We start from the raw sequence: 27703 nt of genomic DNA on the forward strand, positions 1-27703 counted from the left end.
AGCAGGCGGCTTAGTTTAGCGTCCATAACGGATACGGCGGCTCCAGTGTCGATAAGGGCAGATGCGCGAACACCGTCCACAATAACGTCTATCACGTTCGATGGGCTTCGCTGAGGGCTTTCGCAGTTCGATAGCGTCGCAGCCCTTGCCTCGTGGACTGCGACGGCTAGTTTTCCTGGTCGCGTGCGACCGGACGTGGGCGCATCGGCGACAGTGAGCGACGTCGGGGAGACGGAGAGCGCCGAGTAGATGGAGCTTGGCGTGACGTCGGTGACAGAGGCGTAGGTGGGGCGTAAAATGTGCGGTTTGACTGGCTGGTGGCGGGCGTGAGGACTTGAGGCGGCTGGACGCGATTGCAATAACGCGCCACGTGGCCGGCGTAACCGCATGCGAAGCATATGGGGCGGTTGTCAGGTGTGCGCCATCGGTTTGCTGGAGCAATGCCCGCCCATGGCGCAGGACGTGATTGACTGGGCAGCGACTGATATGACTGCATCGTGGGCTGCGGTCGTGGCCTCTGCATTACGTCGGTGTAGGCGGCCGGCACAGCCGCTTCGAAGGACTGATGCCTAGCGGCGGCTTCGGCGTAACCGTGTGGGGCTGCCGTCGGTATTACTGGGGACGTCCTTGCGACAACTTGGGCGTAACTCAGTGGCGCAGGAGCCGGATGGTGCTGGTGGTACTCAGGCATGACCTCCGCGATTTCCTGCCCAATCGCTCGACGGAGGGGAGGGAGAAGGGTGGTTGACGGCTGGTGAACGTACGGAGGTTGAGAAAAGTCCAGCAGTGAGAACTGGCGCGCGATTTCCTCGCGCACGAATGACTTCACCTCTGCGAGCAAGGCGGAGTGGTCGGATATGGTCGACAAGCCAGCGAGCGCGGCGTCGCGGGATGGAGAGTGACGGGTCATCGACCGCTGCCGGCGCAGCTCCTCGTAGCTCTGGCAGAGCGTGATGACCTCGGCCACTGTGCTGGGGTTTTTGGCGAGCAGCATCGTGAAGGCGTCGTCGTCGATGCCTTTCATAATGTGCCTCATCTTGTCAGATTCCGACATGGTGGCCTCGGCTTTCTTACACAAATCGAGGACGTCTTCAATGTAGCTGGTAAAGGTTTCGCCGGCCTGCTGAGCTCGTTCTCGCAAACGCTGTTCGGCCTGCAGCTTACGAACGGCAGGGCGGCCAAACACGTCGACGATGGCGGTCTTGAAAGCGGACCACGTCGGGAAATCGGATGCATGGTTGTTGTACCACATGCCTGCCACACCCGCGAGGTAGAAAACCAAGTTGCTCAGCTTGCCGGCTTCTTCCCATTTATTGGGGACACTCACCCGTTCATAAATCGTGAGCCAGTCCTCCACGTCGGTGCCATCCGCGCCGGTGAAGACAGGAGGGTCGCGGATACGGGGGACACCGGGACAAGCGGTCGGGGCAGGAGGCGGCGTTTGCTGAGCGGCGTCTTGCGGCATGGTAGATGGCACGGTACGGGATCGAAGCTCCAGGGGCATCAGATGGAGACCGAAGTTGTGGGGACGGTACAGCACTCTCCACCACTTTGTAAAGGCGTTTATTGACGGCGGGATCGATGGCGACGATGCGCAGCGACGACAGTAACGACAGAGCGCAGACTCTCACGAGCAAGCGCAGGAAGGGCGTGCTTTCCGAGAAGAGGTGAAGAGGGCGACCCACTAGAAGGCGCTCAAGAGGGCGGCCCATTACAGCGTTCTAATGCTTCTGTACAATATATATATATATATATATATATATATATATATATATATATATATATTAGACACACACGCGCAGTTTAACCTTAATTGTACGTCTCCGGTTGTGTGACAACCTGAATTTTACGATGAATCTGTTTGGTCTCGGAAAAACCCCCATAGAATAAAGGAATTAAAAACCTCGGTTATGCGTCGAAATTTTTCGCCGACCCCACTTCGTACGACTCTCCGATGCCACCCTAGAAAAAATCTTTACTCAAATCTGACGACCACCAAATGCTCACGGGTGCGAAATACAAACATACATGCTCCAAGGTTTTTTAATCAGAAAAAGGAGAGAGACAGGTGCAGTATGCCTTCTTCAAATGGAAAATTTATTTTTCTGGCGGTTCATTTTCTTCTGTGATCCAGTTTTCCTGGCTTTAAGATCACTTCTAGATATGCCTTGATCGCGGGCGTATTCTAGGGCAGTTACATAGACAAGCTCGATCTACACTGAGTAGCTTCAGATAGTCAACAAGCTCTTCGTCGAGATCTGAATATTTTCACGTTTTTGGCCTGCGGAAACTTTTTCAACCGAACATCTCCCTTTGTTTGCCGGCACCCGCAGTCACAGGCCTCGAGCACACGAAATGACGCAACGCAGCTTTTTTCAGCATTGGACTACTCAAGGCATCACTGACCATCCACACTCGGTAAACATCATTGGGTAGATGCTGCGGAATAGCAGGAGGCAAACTTTCTTGGTTGCACGAAGACAGGATCAACACATCCGATCAGTTTCAAGTTCAACACATGATGAAGACTGCCTTTATTCATTCTTTATTCACAATGCTCTCGTAGAGAGGGAAAGGCAAAGAAAAACGGAAACACAGAGTCAACGGAGTTTTCCCTTCACCCCGTTCATGCAAGGCACTTCACAAACAGAGAAGCGCTTTCACTGTTTCACCGTGTAGGGAGACAGTAGGCCTGTTCCCTTCATTAAGGGAGTATAGGTCCTTGTCGCTCTCACACAGTTATTTCATTCCATGGGGTGAGCGTGTTGGTCATGAAAACGACGATATCCAGGCAACTTCCCGCTCTCCCCCTATTGTCCATTATGTGGACCACTCGTCGACTGTGTCATCCAAATTTCGGGGCTGGTGCATTTGCAACCCCGAAGACTCGTTGCTTGATTTTTCTTGAGATTTCCTCACTTCCTAGATCCTCGTCAATAGCAATGAACTTGACCTCAAAGCTTCTTTCTTTGGGTTGCCTCTTGAGTTTGGCCCTTAGTTCTTCGTCCTTTTCAATGAAGTCTTCTAGTCTTTGCAGCCCTTCTCTCGAAGATGCCATGACCACAACTCCCTCGGGTTGCTCCTCTTCTTGACACCGTGGCATCCTGCTAAGTAGCGCTTCTTAGAATTCGGGGCTGCGTCCCAATATGTGAGAAATACAACAGTAGAAAAGCTGCCCCCAGTACTGGGTCGGCACTCAAAAATCAATGGTAATCGTTGGAGTCAGTGCAGCCGAGATGTTCTTTGTGCTCATTCACACAGAAAAGCTGTCTATTGTGCAAGCCAGAGCGACACCATCACCCCCAAATGGGGAAGATTCGCATTAGAACCACTGAAGTAAAGTCATTCCCATGTGGCCGTGGCTCATTCCACCCGCCCGCTCGTCCAAGATGGGTATTAATATCGCGGTCTAGCTGGAATACTAGCAGCATTAAAGCACTGCTGCTGTGCATGACTGTCACAGCCACGCTGGTTGTTTTCTACCGCGGCTGAAACTCTTGCACTTTGGCATCCTGATTGGCCTGTGACCAGCAATGCTTTTCTCCCGGCAACAAAAATCTGTCTCCGACCAATCGATGAGGCGAGGTTCCTTTCTGGTCGCACGTCTTTTCCATTTCCTGGTAATGCCAGCTGAAACCAGTTGGATTCCCACTTAAACATTTTCTCCCGGCTAGCTCTCAATATTTCACGAGTGTGCACATGCGAGTGTTGCATTGAAGTCCACTTGGGACCCTTATGCTTGTACCTCTTGTGAAGTTGACTGCAAGTGTCTTGTGTTGCCTACCACTGGTTGCTGCTTTTACAGCAGAGACACTTGATGTCAGCTTTGCTGTTTGTGCTGGGGTGTGTTGGCTAGCAGCGGTGCTGTGGAAAATATTGCTTTTATTTCACCCATTCTTGGAATTCTAGCAATCTTGCCTGACAACACAACAGATGACAACTACTTAGCGTGGACACTGAAGACCCTGGTGAAAATGTGTAACTGGTATCTATTTGGTAGGCAACTGGTTCCAGTTCAGCTGGTTTAACCCTTTATTGACGAGACAATAAAATACTTGCAGAAAACATTTATTTTCTACATATTTACAATTGTTGCAACAAGACTAAGCATATTTCATAAAAAGAAAAAAAATTCTGCGTATAGTTTCTAAAATACAGCTTTGTTGCCTGTGGGCAACACTAGGCACGAGCCATAAGGTAGGCTTCACTGCGTGCTTCTTACGGGTTAGTGTGGAATTTGTGCATGCACTACTTTCCTGGAGTAAAACAGAGGTGTACGTTGCACTTCCTGCACATGACTCGCGTGATTCCTGTGCAGTTTGGGTATTTACAATGGCCTTTCTTTGCAGAAAACATCGGGAGATGGTCAGTAGTGTCGAGCCTTATCTCCTTGCATGGAACAGGAGCTGATGGCCCGCGCCGCTTCTTCGCCTGCAATTCATTCTCGACTTTTGATGGGCCCAATGGTCGCTTCCTCGAAGGTGTTGATACCTTTCCCTGTTGCCTCAGCGTGCAGGCAATGTCTGCTTTGAATGTTAGCAGGGTCATTTGGTGCTTGCAAGGCACGTTAGCCGCGGTGGCATCTCGGGGGTAGAGGAGCCAGCAGTTGACAACTACTACATCTAATAAATGAAAAAAGAGCCTCCTGTACCACTTTTTTGACCTTACGTGGATGCGGTAGAGTGCCACAAGCATGTCCATAAGATCAACACCTCCCATGCATTCATTGTAGATGCCGACAATAGCAGGGCAGGGTATGCTCACAGTCGTTCGGGTCTTCTTGTCGAAGCGCTTCACGGCCTGCTCGGGTGAAGCTGAAGCAAACGTGGACAGTAAAGTCACGGGGCGGTTGTCAAACCACTTGACAGCCCTCAGGCTCACCCCTTCAAATGTGGTCGCCATTTCCACATAAGAGCCACGCCCTTTCTTCTTCAGATCTTTGTCGGATGGAAGTTGGCATCCTTTTAGGCGAGCCTCGCATACTGTCCCTACGGAACTGATTCCAACCTTCTTGAGGACTACTTGTAAGTCCACGCCGCAAAACCAGTTGTCAAAATACAAGATGTAGTCTAGACCGCGGGGCACGATACTCGCCATTCGCAGGACGATGTTGCCACTTGCGCCGATGTCGGGAAAACCTTGCTGAGGAAGAATTTTGCCTGTGTAAACTTCAAAGTTGTACATTATGCCGCGTTCATCGCAGAGAAGGAAAAGCTTATAACCCCATTTTTTGGGCTTGTTGGGCAAATACTGCTTCAATGAGCTGCGGCCTTTGAACGGCACCAGCTGCTCATCAACGCATAGCTTTTGAGATTTTGGTATCTCGCGGCATTTGGCGACCAGGTGGTCCAACAGGGGCCGCACTTTGTAAAGCCTGTCACGTTCGGGGTCATTCTGGTCTGGTGCTTCCTGGTTGTCACTAAAATGCAGCGACTGCTTGATTTCTTCCCACCTGTCTCTCGTCATGGTGTCGGCGACTTGACTGACTCGGAACCTCTGCGACCAGTACATGCGTGTTTGAGGCAGCTTCATAAGCGACATAGTGAGCACTGTACCGATGAACTGCTCTAAATCATTGACTGTCATTGAAGCAACTTTGTTTGGATTCCTCTGAGCGCTATACAGGGAGGACTGCTCACAGATGTGAGACAGGAATGTCACGTCAAAGAAGTTTCTGAAATAGGTGATGGGAGACTCCACCGGGGATGGGTAGGGTGGTACGTCTTTCCACTCAGGCATGGCATTACTCGAGGAGCCTCGGACAGCCTTCCATGTGGGAGAATCCTTCGAAGGCTTGGGGATTTCTTCAAGCGCATTGTCGATACTGGCCGTGCTTGGAGCTCCTGAGACCTCTGCATCCTCACTGTCAGCTGGCGGTGCTGTAAAAATTGCACAGAAAATGGTTGCGATGTCAACAAAGTGCAAGAAAAAGCCAACAAAATTAAAAATAGTAATTACTCTCGTAAATTTCATCAGTGCTCTCTGTGTTCAGTAAAATCTATTTTATGCTAAAGAAAAAAGTTGCGGAAATACTGTTTCGCTAGCTGGCCTAAACAATGACACTGTTTGAAACACACAGAGCCAGCCTGCTGCAAAGCGTAAACGGAATGCCAGACTATCAGCGTCCCACGCAGAGCTGCCGAACTTGGGAACACCTGGAAGCGTCTGCCATGAGAGATGCCGACAGCCTCAAGTGGAAGCACCGGGCCACACAGCCTTTTGTAATACAAGCAACCCCTTCCTTCACCTCCATCCCGCTGCGCTTTACTATGCAAGAGACCGTACTTTATTCGTCAATCGAATGATAGCGTAGTTCCGACTGACACGACAAAATAAATACTTACTTGTCCGGGCTAAAACAGCGTTTTCAGGCTCTTCGTCGCTCGATGAATCCAGGTCAGAGTCATCACTGTAGTCAGGGGGCACTTTCGCAGCAAATTTTCCATAAAATGCACCCGGGTCCATTCTTCGAAATCGTTGCTTTGTCTGCGTGTCCTGCGTGAGGTGGTGCAGCGATAATGGAAGCAGTGCAGGCAGAGGAGCGCGCTACCAGACAAAATTGCACAGCGCAACCTCAGCGGGATGAGAAACACAGCATAGTGCCTGGTGTTGCCTGTAGGCAACAAACACCTCACGCGCCCGTACGGGCCCAAATTAGCAGCGCCGTTTATATAATTTGACAACGAGGAAAGTGAGGCATTTTTCTAAGCAATTGCAAAAAGCCAGAGAGAGAACAACGAATGCTTACCCGGAAACAGATGTTCGAACTCTGAAGTCGCGTTGTAGAGCGCTCTGCAGAGATTTGTGCGCCAAACTTCTTTTTTCTCTTCGTCGATTTCTTAGTTACAAATCAGAGGGCGCCACACATCCATGTGGCAATAACATGGGGAAACTTTGGAGGGAAAAAGAAGCTCGCGAAACCGAAAGTGAACAAAAAAAAAATATATTTTCCGCTATGTTGCCTGTGGGCAACGTTCGTCAATAAAGGGTTAAGCAACACATTTCCTGTAGCTAGCTGGTTCCAGTTGCCAAATGGCAGCAGTTGCCTACTGGTTCCAGTTGCCACCTGTGACCTGTCCCCACCTGTGCCAGAATGTCATCATACTGCAGCCAGCTCAAGTACACTTGAATTTGCGGATTATTGCGTTATTAGCACATCGGCCATTCAAAAGAATTCTGTAAGGTTGTAAAGCATTTATTGAATGCAATAAAGTAAAATAGAAAAATAAGCTTGTGAGAAATCACAAAAAAGAGTAAGTTCACAAAGCGGGACTTCGCACAGTTTCCCTTGCTTCTTTTCGGCGCTCGGCCTTGGTGCAGTCCTAAATTTTTTTCTGACAGAACATTAGTTAAGTTTGTTACTGCCGCCAGTGTTTCATTGTTAGTTGCGTGTGCCGAATGGACGAGGGTTGCTGTAAAATAAGAGCGGTTGATACCTTGTTAAACAGCTGAAAATTATTAGCCATAATAATTTGCCACATGGTGTATACACAGCAGACCAACTTTCAACGATGTTGACCTTCTCAGGGGTCAATGCCGGTTTGGGGTCATCCCCAAGGTTCCTTTTGCGAGGCGCGACCCCACCTTTCACACTCCTTGAAGCCAACCCACCTTGTGTCCAAATAACTTGGGCAGTTTCTTTGATTACTAAGGTCAGCTTCTTAAGGTTTAGTATTCTTTTCGCCTGCACTGCAGTCAGGCAGATGCCTTCCTGCAGGTGAAACTGTAAAAATAATGTTTAAGGAGTGAAGCAGCACGTCGCTATACTGCTACAAGCATTAACTGGTGTTATATAAAAAACTGTAAGCATGTTTTATCAGTAAAGAGTAGGGTTACTCCTTTTCAGATTTTCCAAACTTACTAAAGCTTCAGCTTTTTCTTAAATAGTTATTCAGCTGTGCCCCACTGCCGTCTTCCTTGGTGATATTGTCAGCACATACACTATTGCAGAGGCACGTAGTTCACACTTCAAGGTGGCGGTGTCCATCCCTGCAGCTTTGCAGAAAGGAAGCTGGGAAGAAGTCCCACATGTAAGCTGAGGTGTCCATTTCTTCGCAGGAAAGTTGCATGCTGGGCCTAATCAACAGCTGTTCCGCAGAAACAAACTTGCATGCGCATCTACAATTATGGCACATATGCAGCGAAGTATGTTCTTCACAGCTGTGTTCATAGTCTGTGTAAAAAGTGGCACTCGCTGACCCCGAAATAAGAGCAAAAGGGATCACAAGTGACGAACACGAGTTGCACTTGAGACTCCGGTGAGCGATTCTGAAGAAAAAAGGGCGCCGCAGAAGGATACACAATAAACGTTCTGCAACGTCCGTCGCCGCCAGTAAATATTGTGAAGCTTAGTGGTGAACTAATTTTCGAGTCCTCATAATTGACAACGCAATATGAACACCCTACGAATTAATATTTGCCTGTGTTATTTTCTTGATCGCAACAGTAAGCGGGCAGACGCACCTTGTCATCTGTGCACTGGACATTTGCAACATGCGTTCGTCGAATTCCTCACCCCTCAGATCCCCGCCGCGTACAACCAGTACTGCAACTAAGTAGAAAGGAGAGTTGCGGTACAATAGGGCGCGCCTGGCCGAGAGCTAAGCTCATGACCTTTGAAAGAGGCGTTCGTCGAATTCGCGTACGCTGCTGAGCCGTGCTCCAAACAAGGGCTACCGAAAAAGCGTGTTTTCCTTCCTTTCAACCTCTGCCCCTTCCCCTTCCCCGCCGTTCGTCCTCCTGTTAGTCTTCTTTAGTCCTCCAAATTTGCACACGGCTCGCACTTCGCCGCTGTTGGTCCTCTCGCGGACTAACAACACGATTTGAGGACTAAATTTGACGTTACTCCCTCCTTGAGCGTGTTTTTTTCTTAGAGTATTGGTGCATGTTAAAGAACCCCAGGTGGTCCAAATTTCCGGAGTGGTCCACTGTGTCGTTTCTCATAATTGTATCGTGGTTTTGGTACGTTAAACCCAACAATTATTATTATGTCCTGTTGCTGCATATCACTCCACCGAGGGCTGACAGCTCATTGTGATGACAGGGCACGAGGTTGCAGAGGCAGGCGATGGCAGGAGCTCAGGAGGCAGGGGCACGGGTCGAATGGAACTGGGCAGCAGGAGGCAGAACAGTCATGCTGTCACCAACCTCAGGGCCCAGGAGAGGAGGCGGCAGGGGTAGATGGGGTAGCCAGACTCAGCTAGCAGTGGGCAAGAAATAGCTCAAATCTTGTCTTTCGCCCACCACCTCTGTCAGCGGAGCCTGGCAACCGCTTCTTTATGAAGCCTTCCACAGCGGCTATGTCTACCCCTGCCTTCCTAGAGATGACATCTGCACAGCATGAGAAAAGCAAGACAGAATGCAATTAACATCAGGCAACTACACCAAACAAAACATGATTACCTGTTGCCACTTCACACAAACGAAGAGCTGTGAACTCCCGCTTCCCCTTCTTCCCGTGCATGCTGAAGAGCCGCTGCACACTGTTGTTCATGATGGCTGTCAGTACGTTGACAGCCACTTCTCTCAAGTCCTTGCCACCCAGACGAGTGAGATGGTCCCGCTTGAATGGGAACAATAGTAAAGAATGGAATAAAAACAATCACAAAGAAGCAAGACACTCGGCCAGTAGTAAACAAGCAGTCGACACTATAATGAACTGGAATGCACTGTGTAAAGTAGCCCTCAGAATATTGTCATAGGGTATCTTGTAGCACCTAAGAATTTAACCTGCTGTCTCCAGGCTTCTACAACAGGAGAACTGTACATTTTTACGTGCTGGAATTTAAGGGCACAGAGTAGGCCCTATACCTCCCATGCATTTTTGGCCATTTTGAGGTACCATTTTCTCGGTGACTAAAAGAGATGTTCACGTAATGCATATATCATGTCTTTGCAAATTTTCCGCTCTTTCAAGTGAAGCAGGTTTAATTAAATCTCACTAATATTAGAATTTTAGTGAATTTTTTACCACTAGAACCTAAATTATGAGTTAATTAGCATCTTTGAAAATTTGTAACGCAAGAACTGTAAAGTGCATAATTTCAGTTCAGCTTCAGTAGTTGTATGCATTTATGCAGAATACAAGAAAAAATAATCAACTGGTTATCTTGGAATACATAGGAAATAATGGTACCTAAGTAATAAAAAACATGGTTTTAAGATAATCGAGTTTAAAGTTAAAAAACAGCTGAAAGGCGTACATACTTTGCCACAAGCACCGTTCAACTATTTTATCTAGTGGCTACAAGCTTGGCAGTCATTGCCAACGTCAATTTCTCACTTTGGAGCCTCTCGACTTGCTTGCCTTGCTTCTTTTGTGAGCTGTTGTGGAGCTCTATCCGTAATATATTGTCGGTTGTGGTCAACTTTTTCCTGCAAATTGACTATTTTGGTCAGGCTTCAATCCTAATTATTTTAGAATTTTAGCTCGTGTGATCATCATTAAACGAAAGAACAACATCCGATGTTGCAATGCTGAAGACTCTGAAGGCTAAACAAAGACAGCAAAGACTCTGCGATGCAATTCTCATTAGCTCAACACTTGCACCACACAGTTTTCTTGCGCAATTCAGTCTAATTGCATCACAAATATTATTAATGTCCATTAGAGCATGCCCGTTGTCACCCTGCATGCGATTCGCCTTGAAGGACGCTGAAAAGCCTGAGAGGTTCAGCGACGAAGAGCTTGCTGGTTCTGCGTTGAGCACCTCGGCACGTCGCCGGCATTTATGTGCATTTACAAGGACTGGTATTGCTTGCCAGGAATTGTACACTTTCTGAAGACCTCCTTTACCCTCACATCTCAACTTATCGACGGGCACGACAGACACAAGCTGTATTGAAGCTAGAAGCTGAAAGCATTCGAACAGATGTGATCCGAAGAGCAAGTGCGAATAAAAAGGCGCACAGCGTCTGCGGACTGCCTTAGACATTACACAACAATTCCCTATATACACAGCTGACTCGAGACAAGCATGGCTTTCATACTCGACGCTTTTTTTTTTTTTAGAAAAATGGACCGTAAGCATGGAGCACATAAGAGGGGCTTGTACTGGGGTGCGTGTTCACTCAGTCACTACTTCCTTTCAGAAAAACTGGTTTTCAGCCACAAAAAATACATTTTAAGAAAAGCACGAATGTGGCAAATATGCACAAAGGGACACCCTTCCCGAATTAAAGAAAAAGTGATTTTTTTTTCCAGATTTTACCTTTCCCGGTGCTCTTAAAAAAGAAGTGAGTAGGACATCACAAGCACACATGCATTTTTAGGTACTGCACTAAACTGCTTCAAGATCTGTAATTTGTGTTTCCGCACTGATCTGCAAGTTGACCTATGCTTTTGCATATAACCCAGTCTAAGTGCTGATAAATAGAAAAACAATGGGCTTAACACATTTGAACTGAACTCCTTAAGCATTTAAGATTCAAATGATGAACTGTCATTCTGTTTTACTATAAACATGTATTTCTTTCCAAGAACACTGACTTAACAGCAAGGTTTTTTTTCCTGCCATGTGATTAACTAGCACCCACTGAGCATGTCTACGAAGCCAAATAACGGAGGACACGACAACAGAACAGGCACTAGAAATGCTTTGCCAGAAAGCTTTCAGTTGAATAAAAATGAAGGTTCAAGCAGTTGTTAAATTCAAATTATGGTCTTCTCACTAAATGCAGAGGAAAATTTTGCTCATGCCTTCATGACAGCCTTGTTCAGCAATGACGCGTGCACACTGTAATGATTACAGCATTTTTGGGCTGGCACTATGTAGGGATGCATTATTCTTTATTCTACGCTGGTCTTACCATACATCACTCACAGCCGGCCAATCTCATTAACCGGCACCTTAACCAGGTCAAGCGTGAAAATCACAAAAGGCATTAGCATAGTAAGAGGCATTGCTGCAAAATAGCGAGCGGCCTTGGACACCAGTAAAACATTTATAAAAAAAACTGTACTGCTGCAATGCACTGGCAGCATAAAGGCATATGAAACTCCTTGACACTTGTGATTAGGAAGCAGGGGAAGAAATTGTTTTTACCAGAGCAGAGGCCACATCTTTATCTTCCAAAGCTGCTTCTGCATCCTCGAGCTCCTCCAGCGACGTGGCAGGCAACTCTGGAAGGTCCTGAAGACGTGCAGCTGGCAAGACTGGCTGGCCTCTTCTGGCCAGGAGGGCTTGTATGCTGTCTAATCTTGCAGACAGCTGCTGCGTTTCGGCCCTGAGCGAATTGAAGCCCTGCTGTTGCTCCTGGCGCACCTTCACAAGAAGGCGGATGGTGTGTAGCGAGATCTAGAACAAGGACACATTTCATTGCAAGACAACCTATCATGCTCTGCACAGCAAGGAAGGCGAAATCAAGAACACAATATATTATATGCACTGAGCAAGAACATCAGCAATGATCTGTTTTAAACATGGCAACCTGGCAAAAAAAAAAAAAATAAACACTGTAGGCAAGTGGCTCAGGGACACAACGTTGTGAATACCTCCTTTTCTTTTGAGTTCTCATGCAGATTCAACAGCTCTGTGCTTGAAAAGTGACCTCTGTGCATTCAACTATGGTCCACAAGTGCTCGCTGTGCAGCTACCCTCACAAATATATTCGATACAATTTTCACATTTTCTGGCTGCATGTTTTTCCCGGCTTTCTTCTGCTCCTCCTCACACAGGCACCGGGAAGCATTGTAGTGCCTGAAAAAGACTAGAAGGACAATTTATTGTTAGAATGCTGTAATTTGAAGAATGTCACTGATTATTTTTATTTATTTACCCTAATGGCACGAGAACGGTTAGGTGGGGTGGATGACAACAGTACATTCGTGGAGCCAATAAAGGAGTTAAATAACTTTGTTGCAGATTTGTGCTGAATGTTTTAGACAGACACACAGATCAATTCATGAAACTAAACACTGACCAAAAAAAGTGAAAATTTAATGATTAGGCTCCCCATACTGGAGCCTTGTTCACGATAGAAGAGCCACAAAACATCTACAGCACACTTAAAGATGTTGCGAATTGCTTTTCCAAGTAATCATTGAATGACCTCGGCCGTGAAATTTACTGCCTCACGAATCGATTGCCATGAAAATTTCTCAAATCCGCCCAGAATGAGCAGAGTTGCAAGGGGTTTGTCGCGCTTCAAGTGCTTTCTCCCTTTCTCAAGCAAGTTTGGAATGCACAACCATTTTAAAAGCGAAGCTTGTAAAGCTCAAGGTATAATGTAGAGTGTCCGCAAGGAATCTACCGCGTCCTTGCTTATCAGCGGCACCCACCAATGGAGACAGTCCGCGCAGCCACTGCGCCGAGCTTGCCCGACGCGTGAGCAGAGTATGAGCGAAGATTATGAGCGACGAAAGGCCCGCGCTTCTAGGGTGCAAGAGCCACTTTTGCACGTTAGTTCTGGCGCTGGCGTTTGGACATACTTGCATGGTCTGTGGCAGACTGTGGTTCAACTCTACTTTGTCTACTCCGCTGTTTTTTAAGTTTTACACGGCCAGTGTAAACTTCTCCCCCTTTCTTTTATGGGATGGGGTGTCAATGAGAAATTGCCCATCTGTCCATCTGCCATGCAAGATTAATCGGAGTAAATAAAACAAAATTCTTTGTAAACTTTCGTCCAGCACTAGAATTGATCTCGGGACCTTACGATCCGAAGGCATGTGGCTCCACCACAAGTCACCATGCTTACTTACTCAAACTCACAGGTCTAACCCATATATATTAGTAACGTACCGTGTTTTACTCGAATGTAACGTGAGCTTTTTTAGATTTTTACGACCTAAAGTCGACCCTTGCGTTACAATCAAATCCCGAAATTTATTTTTTGTTCCTCGACGCAATGAAAAGACACCCCTCGTGTTAAAATCGTGGTCGTGTTGCAATCGAGTGAATAGGGCATATACAGTTGCAGTGGTTCGGAGACGCGAGACGCATGCTGCTGTTGAATGCAGGTACAAAAAAGGGAAATCGATGCTGCTTGAGCTCAAGTAATGTAGCCCCGCTTCTTCGCTCGTGGTGCACACGCATGCCAACAAAAGAAAGAAAAGGAATGAGGCGTAGATTTTCCCTGAAAACAGGGCTGTATAACGCAAGAAGTGCAAACACGTGTTACAGGGCATTTGCTTAAAAAATGCTGCTGCATTGTCTCGTGCTTGTCTAACTTGACACATCAGTGTTGCAAACGCGCTCTTCTGACTTGCAATGCTTCTGCCTATTATACTGAACACGGCACTTCCTGCGTGTCCCCTAACCATAAAAAAAAGAAATAAACACAGACAACCAAGAATATAGCAGTAGATGCCTCCAAGAATTGGATTTGCAGCTGAGAAGCATGGTAATATAGTTGCCAAAATTGCCAAAATTGGCAACAGTTTACAAAACAGTGGATGTTGCAGTCTGTTTCACACTTAGGGGACAACTCGGAGCGCAGTGTAAGCCTCTCCGAATTTTCCGTTAAGTGTGAAACAGTCTTGCATACATACACGACATGTACATTAAACGCTTAATACGCAAACACACGCGTAAAAAAGCACACAGTGATAGCACTGTGCTACCGACTGCAGGTTACAACAGAGAGTGCCGCTCCAGTTGGTCTCGACTGAAAGCAGTGTGTGGAAAAGCAGATAAATTGTGCCTGCCCCTATTTTTCGCGTAGTGCAGGATGAGTGTTTCAGGAACACACAGCATTCCACACGTTTTTCCGCTAATGGGTTCACGCCCTTACAGAAATGCACAACCTCCTTCACTGACCTCTCAATGCATCCATTTTGTGGGGCGACAGTGGCTGCTGGGAAGGATTTTGGCGACCTTCTGTCACAAAACGGTTCGACAGAGTCCCGGTAAAGCTCCTTTGAGCCAGGATCTCTTGTCTACGAAATGGGCTACGGCAGCCCTTTTGACAAAATGGAGTCCTTTTGCATACATTATACTGAACCTACATTTCCACTTGAGTAGAATAACATGCGTACAAGCAAACAGAGGAGTTGCTGGGTTTGACAAAAGGAAATGGTATACGTAAATGCTTGGTAATTAGACATTTCATCAATTCCGACTGTCCATAAGCTCTTAATGCTGGCTTTGCTTCAGCGCGATAAATAATACACGTATGCAAATTTCAGCTGCCAGTGATGTCACGCGGGCATGGACGGAACACATTGAAATTCCCATATCACAATCTGGCACACGCCGCATTTACCCTGACTGAAACGAAAACCATGTGAGCCAAAGTGGTTCACAGAGAGCACAAAAGTAGTCAACCTTACACGCAGTTCACCTTCAGTTCACCCTGAGTACCAAGTAAACACTCAGCTTGACACCCTCATACATTGTCACTGGTTCGGAACTGCTCACACCAATTCATTTCTACTCTGAATTAAACTGTGCAATTTGCAACATGTTCCTGCAGCCACGAGGATGAGGATGCGTATCGCCAGGTGCTCGCCTGTCCCAGGCACGCCACACAGACACAGACTCCTACAGGAGCTCCGTTCTCCTTCTCACTTGCAAAAGCACTGCCGACACTATTATCATATAGTCGTTCTACGGAGATGGTGATCTTGCGAGCTCTGTATGGGACCAGGCTAGGTTTTCTTCTTCATAGCCGCCTGCCACATCGTCTTTGCTTCCTGCACTCTCTGTTTCGTACTCCTACTGCACATTTTCTCTCACTGTCCTCCTGGACGGGGTCAGTAAAAACGGAGAACTTGCGGCACAGATTGTGGAGACGCCTGCGCCACAGTGTGCCCATGCCCTTGATAGTTGTATACCTGAATACACGACGGGCCCACCGCTGGTTGTTCATGAGCCGAAGACGGCGTTCGTAGGCCGCCTTGCTCCTTGCTTCGTGTGCCTCATGACTCGACCATCCGAGGTCACCTTGTACAGCCTCGACAGCCACACGTCCGTGACACGCCAGCGCCAGTCGCCCGACCTCACGCTGACCTCTTTTCAACCACTGGCGTCTGTCTGCATTTGTCAACGTTAGCTCTAGATTAACCAGCTTATCCATACTGGGCTGCTTGAACAGATAGTGGATTTCACTAGTGCTGGCGCCAGCGCCAAACAAGGTGCCCACGAGCAACCATGTATGCACAGCTGATGCTAAACAAGGACAATTCAGCTAGTTAAGAAGCTTATTTACACTTCACACTGTTGCCTTGCTCAATGCAACAAGCCACTTTGTAGACTTGCGTGCGTCTTGTATTTTCTCTGAGAGTACCTTCGTGGTGTTTGCGATTGCTGAGGAGATGTCTTCCCCCTTGACGGTGCCCCAGTGGCCGACTGAAGTTTATTTACACTTCACACTGCTGTCTTGCTCATTGCAGCAAGCCACTTCGTAGACTTGCGTGCGTCTTGTATTTTCTCTGAGAGTACCTTCGTGGTGTTTCCGATTGTTGAGATGTCTTCCCCCTTACCGGTGCCCCAGTGACGGACTGAAGAAGTTTTACACTTCACACTGCTGTTTTGCTCATTGCAGCAAGCCACTTCGTAGACTTGCGTGCGTCTTGTATTTTCTCTGAGAGTACCTTCGTGGTGTTTGCGATTGTTGAGATGTCTTCCCCCTTGACGGCGCCCCAGTGGCGGACTGAAGAAGTTTATGTACACTTCACACTGCTGTCTTGCTCACTGCAGCAAGCCACTTCGTGGACTTGCGTGCGTCTTGTATTTTCTCTGAGAGTACCTTCGTGATGTTCTAGGTGAGTCCTTATTCCAGATGTCTTGAGTGGGCACAGCGACCCGCCCAACTTGACCCAGGAGGCCCTTCTAGGCCTCGAGGGGAGGAACAATCAGTTCCACGGTGATCGACTTCCTCAACCAGACCTTATACCGCTCGTAGCCCATCGTCCCTCGCACGTACTCCATCATGGCACAGAAGGCAGTGAATATGATGAGCACGATGATAAGCACGTCGGCGATGCGGCGTCCTGTGCGCAGAAGAGCCACGCCGGTCATCCAGGCTTAATACAAGAGGATGACTTCAGCCATTACCGTCATCGCTTGGATGACAATCAGGATCATGTCTTTGCAGTTGATGTCAGGGAAGAAATGGAATGGCGCTTGTTTATAGCGCGCCTTAATGTGTGTGCGGCAGATCTTGCACCTGCTGCCCCGAATGCTATCGATCCCTTCCAGGCGCAGGGTTGAAATAGGGGCCCGTTCTCTTGGTCAGCCTCACCGTGGCAGATGCGGCACACCTGATCGGCGAGGTCTTCCAGTTTCGCAAGAGGCCAGGCTGCCGCCGCTACTTCGTCAGCCTTGTTGGCATTGGTCCCCTTCGATGGTGCGTGTTGCTCAGTCATGGTTGTGGTTCAATCGTACGTGAACCGGGCAGCAGCGAGATTCGTCCCAGGTACGACGCACGAAGAGCCGACGCAGTGATTGTTGAGATGTCTTCCCCGTTGACGGTGCTCCAGTGGCGGACTGTGGCTGTAAAATACAAGTGAAGAACATGGTATATTCCGCGGGTAAACAAAGCCAGAACTAGGCACATTATGTGTAATTTTAGATAAATCTCAACTACAATACCTGTGACAACGTCCACCTTTGTTTGTGTGAGGGGCTGCTTCGGCAACTGCCCAGTGGCTCTTGCACCCCACACACATTTCGTTCCGCAAGAAGCTCCGTGCCCCAAATCGCCTGGGCGGTGTCCTTGCAGACTAATGTTGCTTGTTGTTTAGCACCTTCGCCGCCTGGCTTGCGGTTATAACAACTTTTGCCAGGTGAAGCAGTGTACCAATTTTTTGGCAGGTGAAAGGAGGGCTCATCAGTGAGTGAAGCTGATGGGTATGCTTCGCAAAACACGCTCATTCGATACTCGTCCTCATCCATGTCATCAGTTTGTCCTCCTAATTTAACAACGAGGCATAGTTAGCATGCATGCATGGGGCCAACCACAATTTCAACAACTTGACACAGCGTCATTGATCAATCTTGAACATATGCTGGTGAAATAATAGGACGTGTATTCTGTTGTGCATTTCAGCTTTATGAGCAAGGCCAAAGACGATTGGGCATTTTCAGCATTTCCTGTAATACTCTACACATTGAAACCCACTGTACTCTTCAGATAGGAAGGTTTCCCTTATAGCTGAGATGACACAGCTTGGAAGTACAACTCCTTTCTTCCCAGATGTTGCCACAACCAGAAAGCAAACTGGTGGTGAGTGGTGTAGCTGTACTACCTGAAATATAACTTAAGAGAGCAAATCTTTGGGCAAATCGGTGGTCCATTTTTGCGCTGTTAGTCACATAACTGAAATGTACGTCACTGAGTCAAGGAGTGCTGCTTGAAAATTGTTTAAGTCGAATGATTTTATTGGCTTTTGAAGTTTATGAATTTGAAAAGTTTAACCAAAGTTCCTAAACATTTCCTTGTGAAAGACGCTGGTTTAACTAACCGGAAATACTTTCAAACTCGGGGCATGCGGCACGGCTGAGCCTAGTTGAAAGGAAAAAGAAAAGAGTATCTGAGAGAATATGCATGCTAGCAATGTACTGACAACGTACCTGTGTATCTGCAGGGCCTTGGGTAGGCAAGGATGGTAGTTAATGAGGCTGCAATAAGCTACCTCAAGTGTGTGCACATTCAGGCAGGCCTGCGAAAATGTTTCGTGAGCAGTGATACAGCGCACTTCTGGCATGAGCGCCCGCACGCGCACCACTTCCTTGCAGCAAGTGACTGTCTGCTCCAGAAGTGCATCTAAAATGTGTGGGGCGACTGGGGGCTCTCTCTGTATAGTTATGTATAATGTACTGTGGGGTTCATTGCCTTCTGCCCAGAGAACTCGCTGAAGCCGTGGGTTCGAGATGCAGGAAAACGTTTATTAGTAGAAAAACGTCCAAGGGTTTAGGACCACAGCACAAGCAAGGTGCTGATGGCCGCCACACTTGCCATCAACCTTCGCCGTGCCGGGCACGCACGCATACACATACACACACACGCGCGCACACACACACACACACACTGCTTGCCAGTCCGCCAACTATTCCCGGCGCAGTGTGTCCGCTGCCGCTTTTGAATCAAGCCATTGGTCCACGCGTATCACCAGCCTGCAACACGTGGCCCAATCAAATGGCCGAGGCCCCCGCAACACTAACCGATTTTTATGAAAGATAACATTATTAGAAAGCACAGAAAGCGTGATTTATTTGATGTGCTGTTAATTCTGGTGTCTGGCACTGTGTAAAATTGGCACATTGTTAGTTAATCATTCCAAACGAAACGTCACTGTCCGTTGAATTGTCCTTTGACGAGCTCGTTAATTATTTCGTCTAACACCAGTTCTGCGATCCTGCACTTCTGGAGACGTAAAAAATGCATTGGTCTGCTTTATGTCACACGGCTGGGAGGTGTGTTTCAATTAGACGTAACGCACTGAATGAGCATTCGCCTCAGGCTGCCGATGCAGGGAACAGTAAAAGCTGGAGGTACCGCATAACTTCAAATATATCCCACGCTCCTCCGACATTTTTTTTTTTTTTCTAGGACATCAATGATGCTTTCTACTGTTACTGTCCACTTCAGAGAGAAGAGACGGCAAGAGCATAAACTCTGCTGAATATCGAGATAGCACAGAATCACTAGCGTGTGTGCCGATATTCTTTCGCACCTCCTCTGGCGTATACTCCTGCCCCCTGACAGCATTTGTCAACGTTAGCTCTAGATTAAGGAGCTTATCCATTCTGGGCTGCTTGAACAACAGATAGTGGATTTCACACATTATCCACTTGATGGCCGCAAAACACTCCTTTCTGATTATGGTCTTGAAGTGCGGCAGGCTTAGAAGGCTACTCTGTGAGCTTAAATCTTTTTGCTGGTTTTGAATCCGAGGCTCCTTCAGTCGTACCTGTGTGGCAATTGACAATTTTGTGCCACTGTTTGTCAAACGCTACTTCTGAGCAGAGGCAGCGCCTCTGCAGCATCCTTTGCGTTACTCATGCGGAGAGCTAGCCGTTGGAGCACCTTTGAAACTTCTTCGCACGGGCCAAACGGCACTATTTAAATGTTAATTCCTAATAGGGTCTCGAATTTTTTCGTGGCTCGTGTGTCCTTGTAAGGCAGCCTTGCAGCTTTCTGTTGTTGAGCGCGGTGTTAACTCATTCAGAGTTTCTTGAACTCTGCTATACCTTTCGCGAAGCCTCCTTAGTGACTGTGCCTTGACCATTCACCTGGTTGGGCAAAGGGGCAGCAGACTACTCTGGCTCGAGCCAACACGCTTTTTCTTGGCACAGAGGGCTGACTACACTAGCAAACATGCTGTGCCTCTTATTTAAATCCAATGTTAAATTGGAGATGTCTTTCACGGTGCTCAGGGCGTCGTTTATTACATCGCGACCTTTGCTGGCGTTCACGAGACTGATTCTAAGGAGTGGTTACTGCAGTAAAGCTAAAGTGGTCTAGGGTCAGCATCACAAAATTTCCATCGAAGCTCCGTCGAAACAATGCTCGGGAAAGCTCCATTAGTTGACTCCATTAGCTTGGCATTTTGAGCCCTCAGCATACTGACATCTTCTTTGAGGCGTTCTGCCTCTGTTTCTCCATCGGCATCACCAAACAGGAGATCCCGATTCCGTTTCTTGAAGTGTTTGTCAACAGCCTTGTTTTTCTGTTGAACAGCTGCTTGACATCGTGTTGCCTGCAAATGCATAGACAACCTAACATACAATAATTTCACAGCTGATAGTTTGTTTATGTAAAAACAAGGCGCATTTTCGTACATTCCATCCGCGCTAGCAAACGTTATTCTAAACCAGTCAATTCTACAGGAAAACTGACTGAGGTGCACTCATACTACGATGTAAGAATAAAATAAGCAGCTCTTCGACGTATTGCAACTTTACCACCACCTTCAATGGTAAATATGGTAAATATGGTAAATATGACTGCACCGGCGCCCTTGCATCAGGGGTACACGTATACATTAGAGCATCGCTGCTCCGTGTGTGACGCGGCACGGCGCCACCTCCAGATCAAAGTTGGCTCTCGGTAATAGTTACGCCTCTAAGTAGCACATCAGTTGAGATGTGACACTTCCGTGAACGATGGCAACTTACTGCACTTACTTTAAACAATGGATCGTCCACTTCATCTGAACTGCAGCTTTCAGAAGAGTCTCTGTCGGGTCTCTGAGGAATAGATGTTCGCTCTTCTGTTGCTTTTCTAGCATCGTCCTCGGTACCTAAAAAAAACATGATCAGTGGATAACTTCAGACTGACTGCTTCCTCCTCTTGTTTTTCGTATGCGGAAAACAAGAGGCATGGACTCATCGTAAAGCCTAATCACTTGAGCGTGGTAGTGGCCGCAGTGCGTGTCATTCTTCCAAAACACTCTGTACCACTTCCAAGGATTGAAGTCGCTCGTATCTGTAGGTTCGAGGTGCTTACAAGAAGCGACTGAAACGATCCACTCTTGATTTCGTCCCGGAAGCGAACGTATACGAACATATCGCCGGAGAAATCTGCGAGAGCACGTGCGCTACTGAGCAACGCATAACACACACAAAGAACGTTGACTAACACACCGTTGATCACAATGACGATGGCGGTGCCTTTTGTGGGTCTCCTCAACTTAATTGAAACAGTCATTTGTGAGTTAAAGTAATGCACTTAAATATGCCAGCGATTGTATTCTTAGAAAATTTGTGGCATGTTTCTACACGTTTATAGGGTAACTTTTTTATACTCACAGTAAATAAAAAAAGAATGATAGTGTCGCCAGGTGTCGCTCGCGTTGGTCGCATCATTGGCATTCGTGATTGGCATCACGGCCATCATGGCAGGTTGCGGCATGTTTTATCCTAGTTTACGGCACCGCGCGCACCATCTTCAAGGCAAGGCAAGCAAGGTGTGACTGTGAAGCCTCGGTCAATGCATCTTTGACCAGCCTAAATTGTTCATCTGGCCTCAGTTTGCGTGGACACCATGAAGCGCGCTATTTGAAGTTCGCGAAAAGATAGATTCAGTTCGACAAAAGATGGATTCAAGTCAACCCCAGCCTCGATCAAAAAGGAGCAAGCGCTATTCAGAGCCTGTATCGCATTATGTAGTACCGCGGATCTGCCAGCCAGCCATGCTCTAGCAAGAATGTCTCTCAAACTTCAGCTGGTAACGGAGGTTCTGGAGTAGCGGCCCTCGACACACGAAGTCTCAGTGATGCACATGGTGACAGCGATAAAAAGCCTGATCCCGATGACACCTACGGCTTCGAGGAGAGCTCGCTCTCCAGTGATTCCGACCAAACTGCAGATTCGGCTTGCGACGATGCAGGCATGAGCGACAGCCATGTCGATAGCGACACAGATCGTGTACAGGATGAAGAAGAGTTTTGCCGGTTGTTTTCCGATGAGCGCTTGCCGAACTCGGACTTAAATGTCAGAGAAGCGATGATTATCCTGATGGCGTACAGTAAATCCGCGGGTCTGAACTGGACCAACTTGGAAAAACTAGTGGGAGTGACACACCTTTTTTTGGGAAAGCAAATTCTGCCAGCATCCAAGCACCTGCTCAGAAAAACATGGAAATTAGGGCTGGCACAGTAAAGGCCACCCTCTCTTGTCCTCATATACATGCCTTTTGCACCTACTGTTTCCACCGTGTTGCTTTGTGGCATGTCAAAGTTCAAAGCCGTCTCATCGGCATTCTCAGTCTGGGAGAGACCCAGTTGCTTCTTTCTCCAGATGTGAATAACAAAGCGATGGAACTTTGTTCATTGAGCTCGCAGTCCACGCAACCGTTAGCATAATGTCGTACACCTTGTTAGGCACAGTTCATTTTGGCGTACAGTCCGTTTTATCTTACCGAAAAGCTTTCAAGAAATTCAACCCACTGTCCGTGATAACCTTGGTGACCGCTCGACCTCTTCAAATGTCGTGGCCAGGCTTTCCGAAGTTGCGCTCCCCTTCATCCAGCGGCAGGCTAAGCCGGTAACCTCTGTCTTAGTAAAGCTGCTATGAGGGCTAATTGGTACGGCTTCATGACTGTTCACGCTGTTACGAGCTTGACGGAAGGGAAGTTAAAAAGACACGCACATGCTTTCAGTCTAATGTTTCTGGGTCGAGCCGTAGAGCTGTCATTCCATGGTAACACCTGGAGAGCATGGTTTCATGAGACATTAGACAAATGCGTAAAAACGCACGATTTAGAAGGTAGGCTTCATGTGGGCTAACACGGAACAACTAATGTGCCAAATATAATTTGTTCCTCGTGGAAGTGGTATTGTGCACGAACGGTGAAATATATACACATTATACGTCCTCCTTCTACTAGATATGCTAACCCTTCACACTGAGCATTATTTCCTCGATGAGGTGAACATCAACCAACTTGCTGAACTCGTCATTATGTGGACTTGTTTTTAAACAAATATCAAGAGCTAACAGTTCACCTGTTCTGGTGAGTCCAACAGTCTGCGGTGACAGCCATTTGGAGAGTTCGAAACGTTGAGCATAAATTTTCTTTCTTTGTGTGGAGACACGCACGGAGACGAGACATGAGCTGGATGTGTAAGGGCAGTTCTTCTGGGGTCGTTGCTTTGATTACCTTAACAAATGATGGCTCCCCTACAGACCGACAAGGGTTGCGTTGCACTGACGACAGACTCATTAACAAACCCGTCAAGCCTCTCTTGAGTCACTGACTGGTGACTGAAGCCCAGCTTTTTCCGTCGCTGCATCTTGTTCTGAGATATGGCGTTCTTCCCAGTACCTTCTTTTTTTTTGCAAGCATCTCAAACTCTGGGTAGGCTCTGTACAGTTTCTAATTAAATAATGAGCAGTCATTCAAAATGCTGAAAGGTCACCTTTTCGATTTCATTTTGCTTCCGGTGGTAAATTCAGAATTCAAGCTTACCTTCACGGGTTTTTTCAAGTTGGCGTTCAAGCCCTTTCCGCAACTCAACAACAGCTTCAGTTTTGGAAGCCAAATGAGGCACATCAGTGAAGTTCTCGTCTTTCACGTTTTCTACAGTAAAAAAAATTGCTCAACGCAGGCCATGGCGGAGAGGGCAGAGTTGTCGTGGCCATCCTTAAAGGTTACACTAAGGTCGAGGTGGGCAGACCCAGTGTCGCCATGACACAAAAAATAGTAGTACATACATGTCTTTACGAGAAGTGAGTACGTCTCTTACTTCGGTATTTGCGCCCGCTTTTGGAATGATAATTTCAGCGCTTAATTGGTCATTAATGTGGCATTGTACTTTCGAACAAATGTTGAAAGAAATTTGCCCGAGATTAGTGGCGATGCGCCACAGAAACACGGGATACCGAAAGCCATATAATAAATAATATGGCAGTTTCAGACATTACGTGTGCCACTGATGAAATAAAACATGAGCGCCACTCAGCTTTCGCAAACGACTGTGCAGACGCAGGCGATTATAGCATTTAAGGTGGAAAGTTGTGCTCATTGGTATCGGGAATAATATGACATGGTTAATAACGTGGTTTTGCGACGTTCAACCCCAACAATTATTATTATTATTATTATTATTATTATTATTATTATTATTATTATTATTATTATTATTATTATTATTACTGCTAGTTACTCTCCATTTTTTCTGTTGTTCGGCCGAGAATCGGCATTTCCCCAAGATACAGCTATCCCGTTTCTCTTAGTAACGACTGGCGAATATGCCCTTAAGGCTATCACCCGGGCTGCCCATGCGCAGGAAACAGCTCATACTGACCTTCTTACCTCTCGAGAGAACCAACAGCGTGTGCGTGATTGACGACACCGAGACGTGCACTTTTCGCCTGGTTCTTTGGTTCTGCTATGGTCTCCGATCCATCACGTTGGCCTGTCGGAAAATCTGCTCTCCTTATACACAGGCCCGTACTGAATGGTACGTGCGGTGACACCCGTAACATATGAAATCACCCCTGTCGCTTCGTCGTCTTACCCGCAGGTCAGCGATATTGTACACATCACAACGAAGCCATACCACTCTCCCAGGGATGTTGACACCTAGATGCGCCAAGACGGCGCTACATGCATATTGCTAGTCTCTTGGACCATCGGCGCCCAACGAAGAGGACAAAGTGCTATCTTCGCTCGGGCTCTGAGCTGAACCAGTCAGCGCTGCAACCACTGGTGTAAATATATCTTGTATATACTCTACAGAACAAGTGCCTCATCATTTTGGTTGGTAACGACTTTATTGATAGTCCTGCAGAGCTTTCGCTGACCGCACCTTAGGTCTCCCACGTGGGGACGTCGAGTCCTTGCCTCACCGCCGCTTCGCGGGCCTGCTGGACAGCGCAAAGTTGGTCGCCGAGGCTGGGGCTGAGCAAGGCAGCGGTGGGTTCCGGAGTTAGCACCTTGCGGGGTTTTGTAACCCCTGAGCATATGAGTTAATGAGTGACATGCAAGGTCTACCACACCTCAGTGGGGCGGACCTTGCATACATTCACGTAACAATATTTCTTGCAGCACTGAATACATTGTCCGCTTCACTTAGGATTTCCTTTCTTCTCCTGTAGGAACACCTCTTTGTCAAACTTGGTAAAGAAATGAATGAAGGGAATTTTTGACGGCTCTCTTTGTCTCACAACATTCACTACCTAATTTGTAACTGCAGGTAGTAAACGGCATGGTAGTAACATAAAGTTAGTAAATGTACTACCATGACGGTTACTAGCTCCTGTTACTAATTACTGAAATGTAGTAAACTAAGCTAGTAATTTTACTACCATGACGGTTACTAGTTCCTGCTACTGCTTACTGGAAGGTAGCAAGCTAAGCTGGTAACTTGCGACATAGGTTGCACAAAAATATGAGCAGTGATTTTATTTCATACCTAGTAAGCATTAACAAATGCTTAGCATGGCAATAGAAAAACATACAGATTTTGAGTGAAACGTTTATTAAAAAACTGTAATGGTGGGTGCGTTAATTCTTTTAGGCAGCTCAATGGTCCGCTATGCCTTTCTCGATAGCCACGATTATGCGCTTCACTTGTGGCGATGTTGACATACATGTGAGGCCACAAAAGTGTTCCAGCACAGCAAATATGTTTCTGTTCTGCGGAGCGCACTGCACGTTGAATGCATAGTATATTTGAACCACAACTGTTACGCCAGCAATGGCATCCAGGACCTCCGCTAAAAGCCTTCAAATTGCGCAGCAATCTCCACTGCATTTTGCGGCTTTTCACCTTTCAGGTCCAATGAAGGGTAGGCATTCTGCAATGAAAAGCAAATACGCAAAGGAAGCAAATGATGAACATCGGCATCTGGTAGCAGAATGAATAGTCTATCCCGCAGGGGCGTCTGCGCAAGCAGGTGTTTGGTGTGTAGCGACACTATGGACCCGAGCTAACAGGGGTTTCGACCCCTTCCACGCCTCGCTGTGCGTGGCTTTGCCGTATCCGGGGGAAAGAAAGTGAAGAAAAGATAGCTTGTCGCCGGCAAGGACCGAACCTGCAACATTCGAATAACGCATCCGATGCTCTACCAATTGAGCTACGGCGGCGATAATCTCTCCCCCCACCCGCCCACTTCATTAGGTATATTTGTGCATTTAAGCCTGGGTGTGTTAGCGACGATCGCAGCCATGGCGGCGAGTGTGGAACACTTTCTGCCTGCTGGCATCACGCAGCACGTGATCTTTTTACGAGCTGCCAGCTGACCATTCGTTCCTCGCATACTACCTGAAGGAATCATGTCTACCAGAAAGAAACCCTCGCTATGAATGAACGAAAGAAGGGAAATCTTAAGGTCTTGTTTTGCTTTGTTGGACACAGTATTAATGAGAACTATCAGAATGCCAAGGAAAGTTTAGGGGATGTTTTTGTAGTAATTATGATATAAATGTAAATAAAGTCATCAGCTTCAACATCTGCTGTAACTTGCTTTTTAGCAATAATTACGTCCTCAAGTGACCAGTGCTTGAGAAGCACCTACAAAATTTGCAGCATCTCTCCAAACATTGGTGTTGAAACTTCAGAAACAATGCTGGCAATCTTACTAGCAACTGCCGCAGCTTTTCTGTACATCTGATGGCTAGAAGGGATTTTTTTTTTTTTTTTTGCATTGGCAACTTGCAGATGTTATGGCTTTTCATTCTCATCTTACACCAGCGCTTCTGCGAATATAATGTCCTGCCAGCCAGTGGTCTGCACACGAACTTCGCTCAAACTTGTCCATACCGAGGTCCCATCGTGTCGCAAACATGTGACAACAAGGGAGATACATGGCCACCCTGAAGCTAGTCAGTCATTCGCTGGCAACGCTGTTGGAGCAAGCACTGGCCTCATTGGAAAGGCGCAGCTGGCGCTCTACATGCTTGTAGGCATTAAAAGCGTCAGCAGCTGGCAGTATAGTTGATCTTTGTCACTGTTCTTCAGGACCCTCTTTTATAGCATTGAAGCTGCCTTATGGCTTCGCTCTTGCCACGCTGCCTGAACGTAGCAAAAGAAGCTTTTCACAAAATTTTCCAGTGAACCGTACGTGTTTACAATGCCTTTTAACCTTGCATTAATATTCTCTTAAAGGTAACATTCGGCAGAAGTCTGCCTGGTTGGGTGATAGACTAAAGACAAAAAGAGAAATCTCCAACCAGAAGGTTTATTTTAAGAAACCCGACGTTTCAAAGCCTGACCGGCTTCTTCTTCAGGGGTGAGATGGCCCGAGGTGCACGGCGCTTATATGCGCTTTCTTGCCGACAGTTGCCGCAAGCCTTGACAATAGAGGTGGGGCAA

At 47.2% G+C, this 27703-nt stretch overlaps 1 protein-coding gene across 1 annotated transcript; it reads right to left on the minus strand.

Annotated features, from left to right (window-relative positions):
* Positions 1–4052: 4052 nt before the first annotated feature.
* Positions 4053–6887, minus strand: LOC125760048 (piggyBac transposable element-derived protein 3-like). Its single transcript, XM_049419649.1, has 2 exons — positions 6345–6887; positions 4053–5879 (listed from the first exon to the last, which is right to left on the minus strand). The coding sequence occupies exons 1-2, from the start codon at positions 6463–6465 to the stop codon at positions 4249–4251; spliced, it is 1752 nt and encodes a 583-aa protein (XP_049275606.1). The 5' UTR covers positions 6466–6887; the 3' UTR covers positions 4053–4248.
* Positions 6888–27703: the final 20816 nt, after the last annotated feature.

Source organism: Rhipicephalus sanguineus, chromosome 10, assembly GCF_013339695.2.
Source record: "Rhipicephalus sanguineus isolate Rsan-2018 chromosome 10, BIME_Rsan_1.4, whole genome shotgun sequence".
NCBI classification, from domain to species: Eukaryota; Metazoa; Arthropoda; class Arachnida; order Ixodida; family Ixodidae; genus Rhipicephalus; species Rhipicephalus sanguineus.

What these genes read in the sequence shown, in the direction of transcription:
- LOC125760048 (XM_049419649.1), bottom strand. Translation starts at nt 6,465, where the DNA reads ATGGACCCGGGTGCATTTTATGGAAAATTTGCTGCGAAAGTGCCCCCT. An exon ending in CGCTGTTTTAGCCCGGACAA is followed by an intron (nt 5,880 to 6,344) that starts GTAAGTATTTAT and finishes CAATTTTTACAG; the next exon opens with CACCGCCAGCTGACAGTGAG.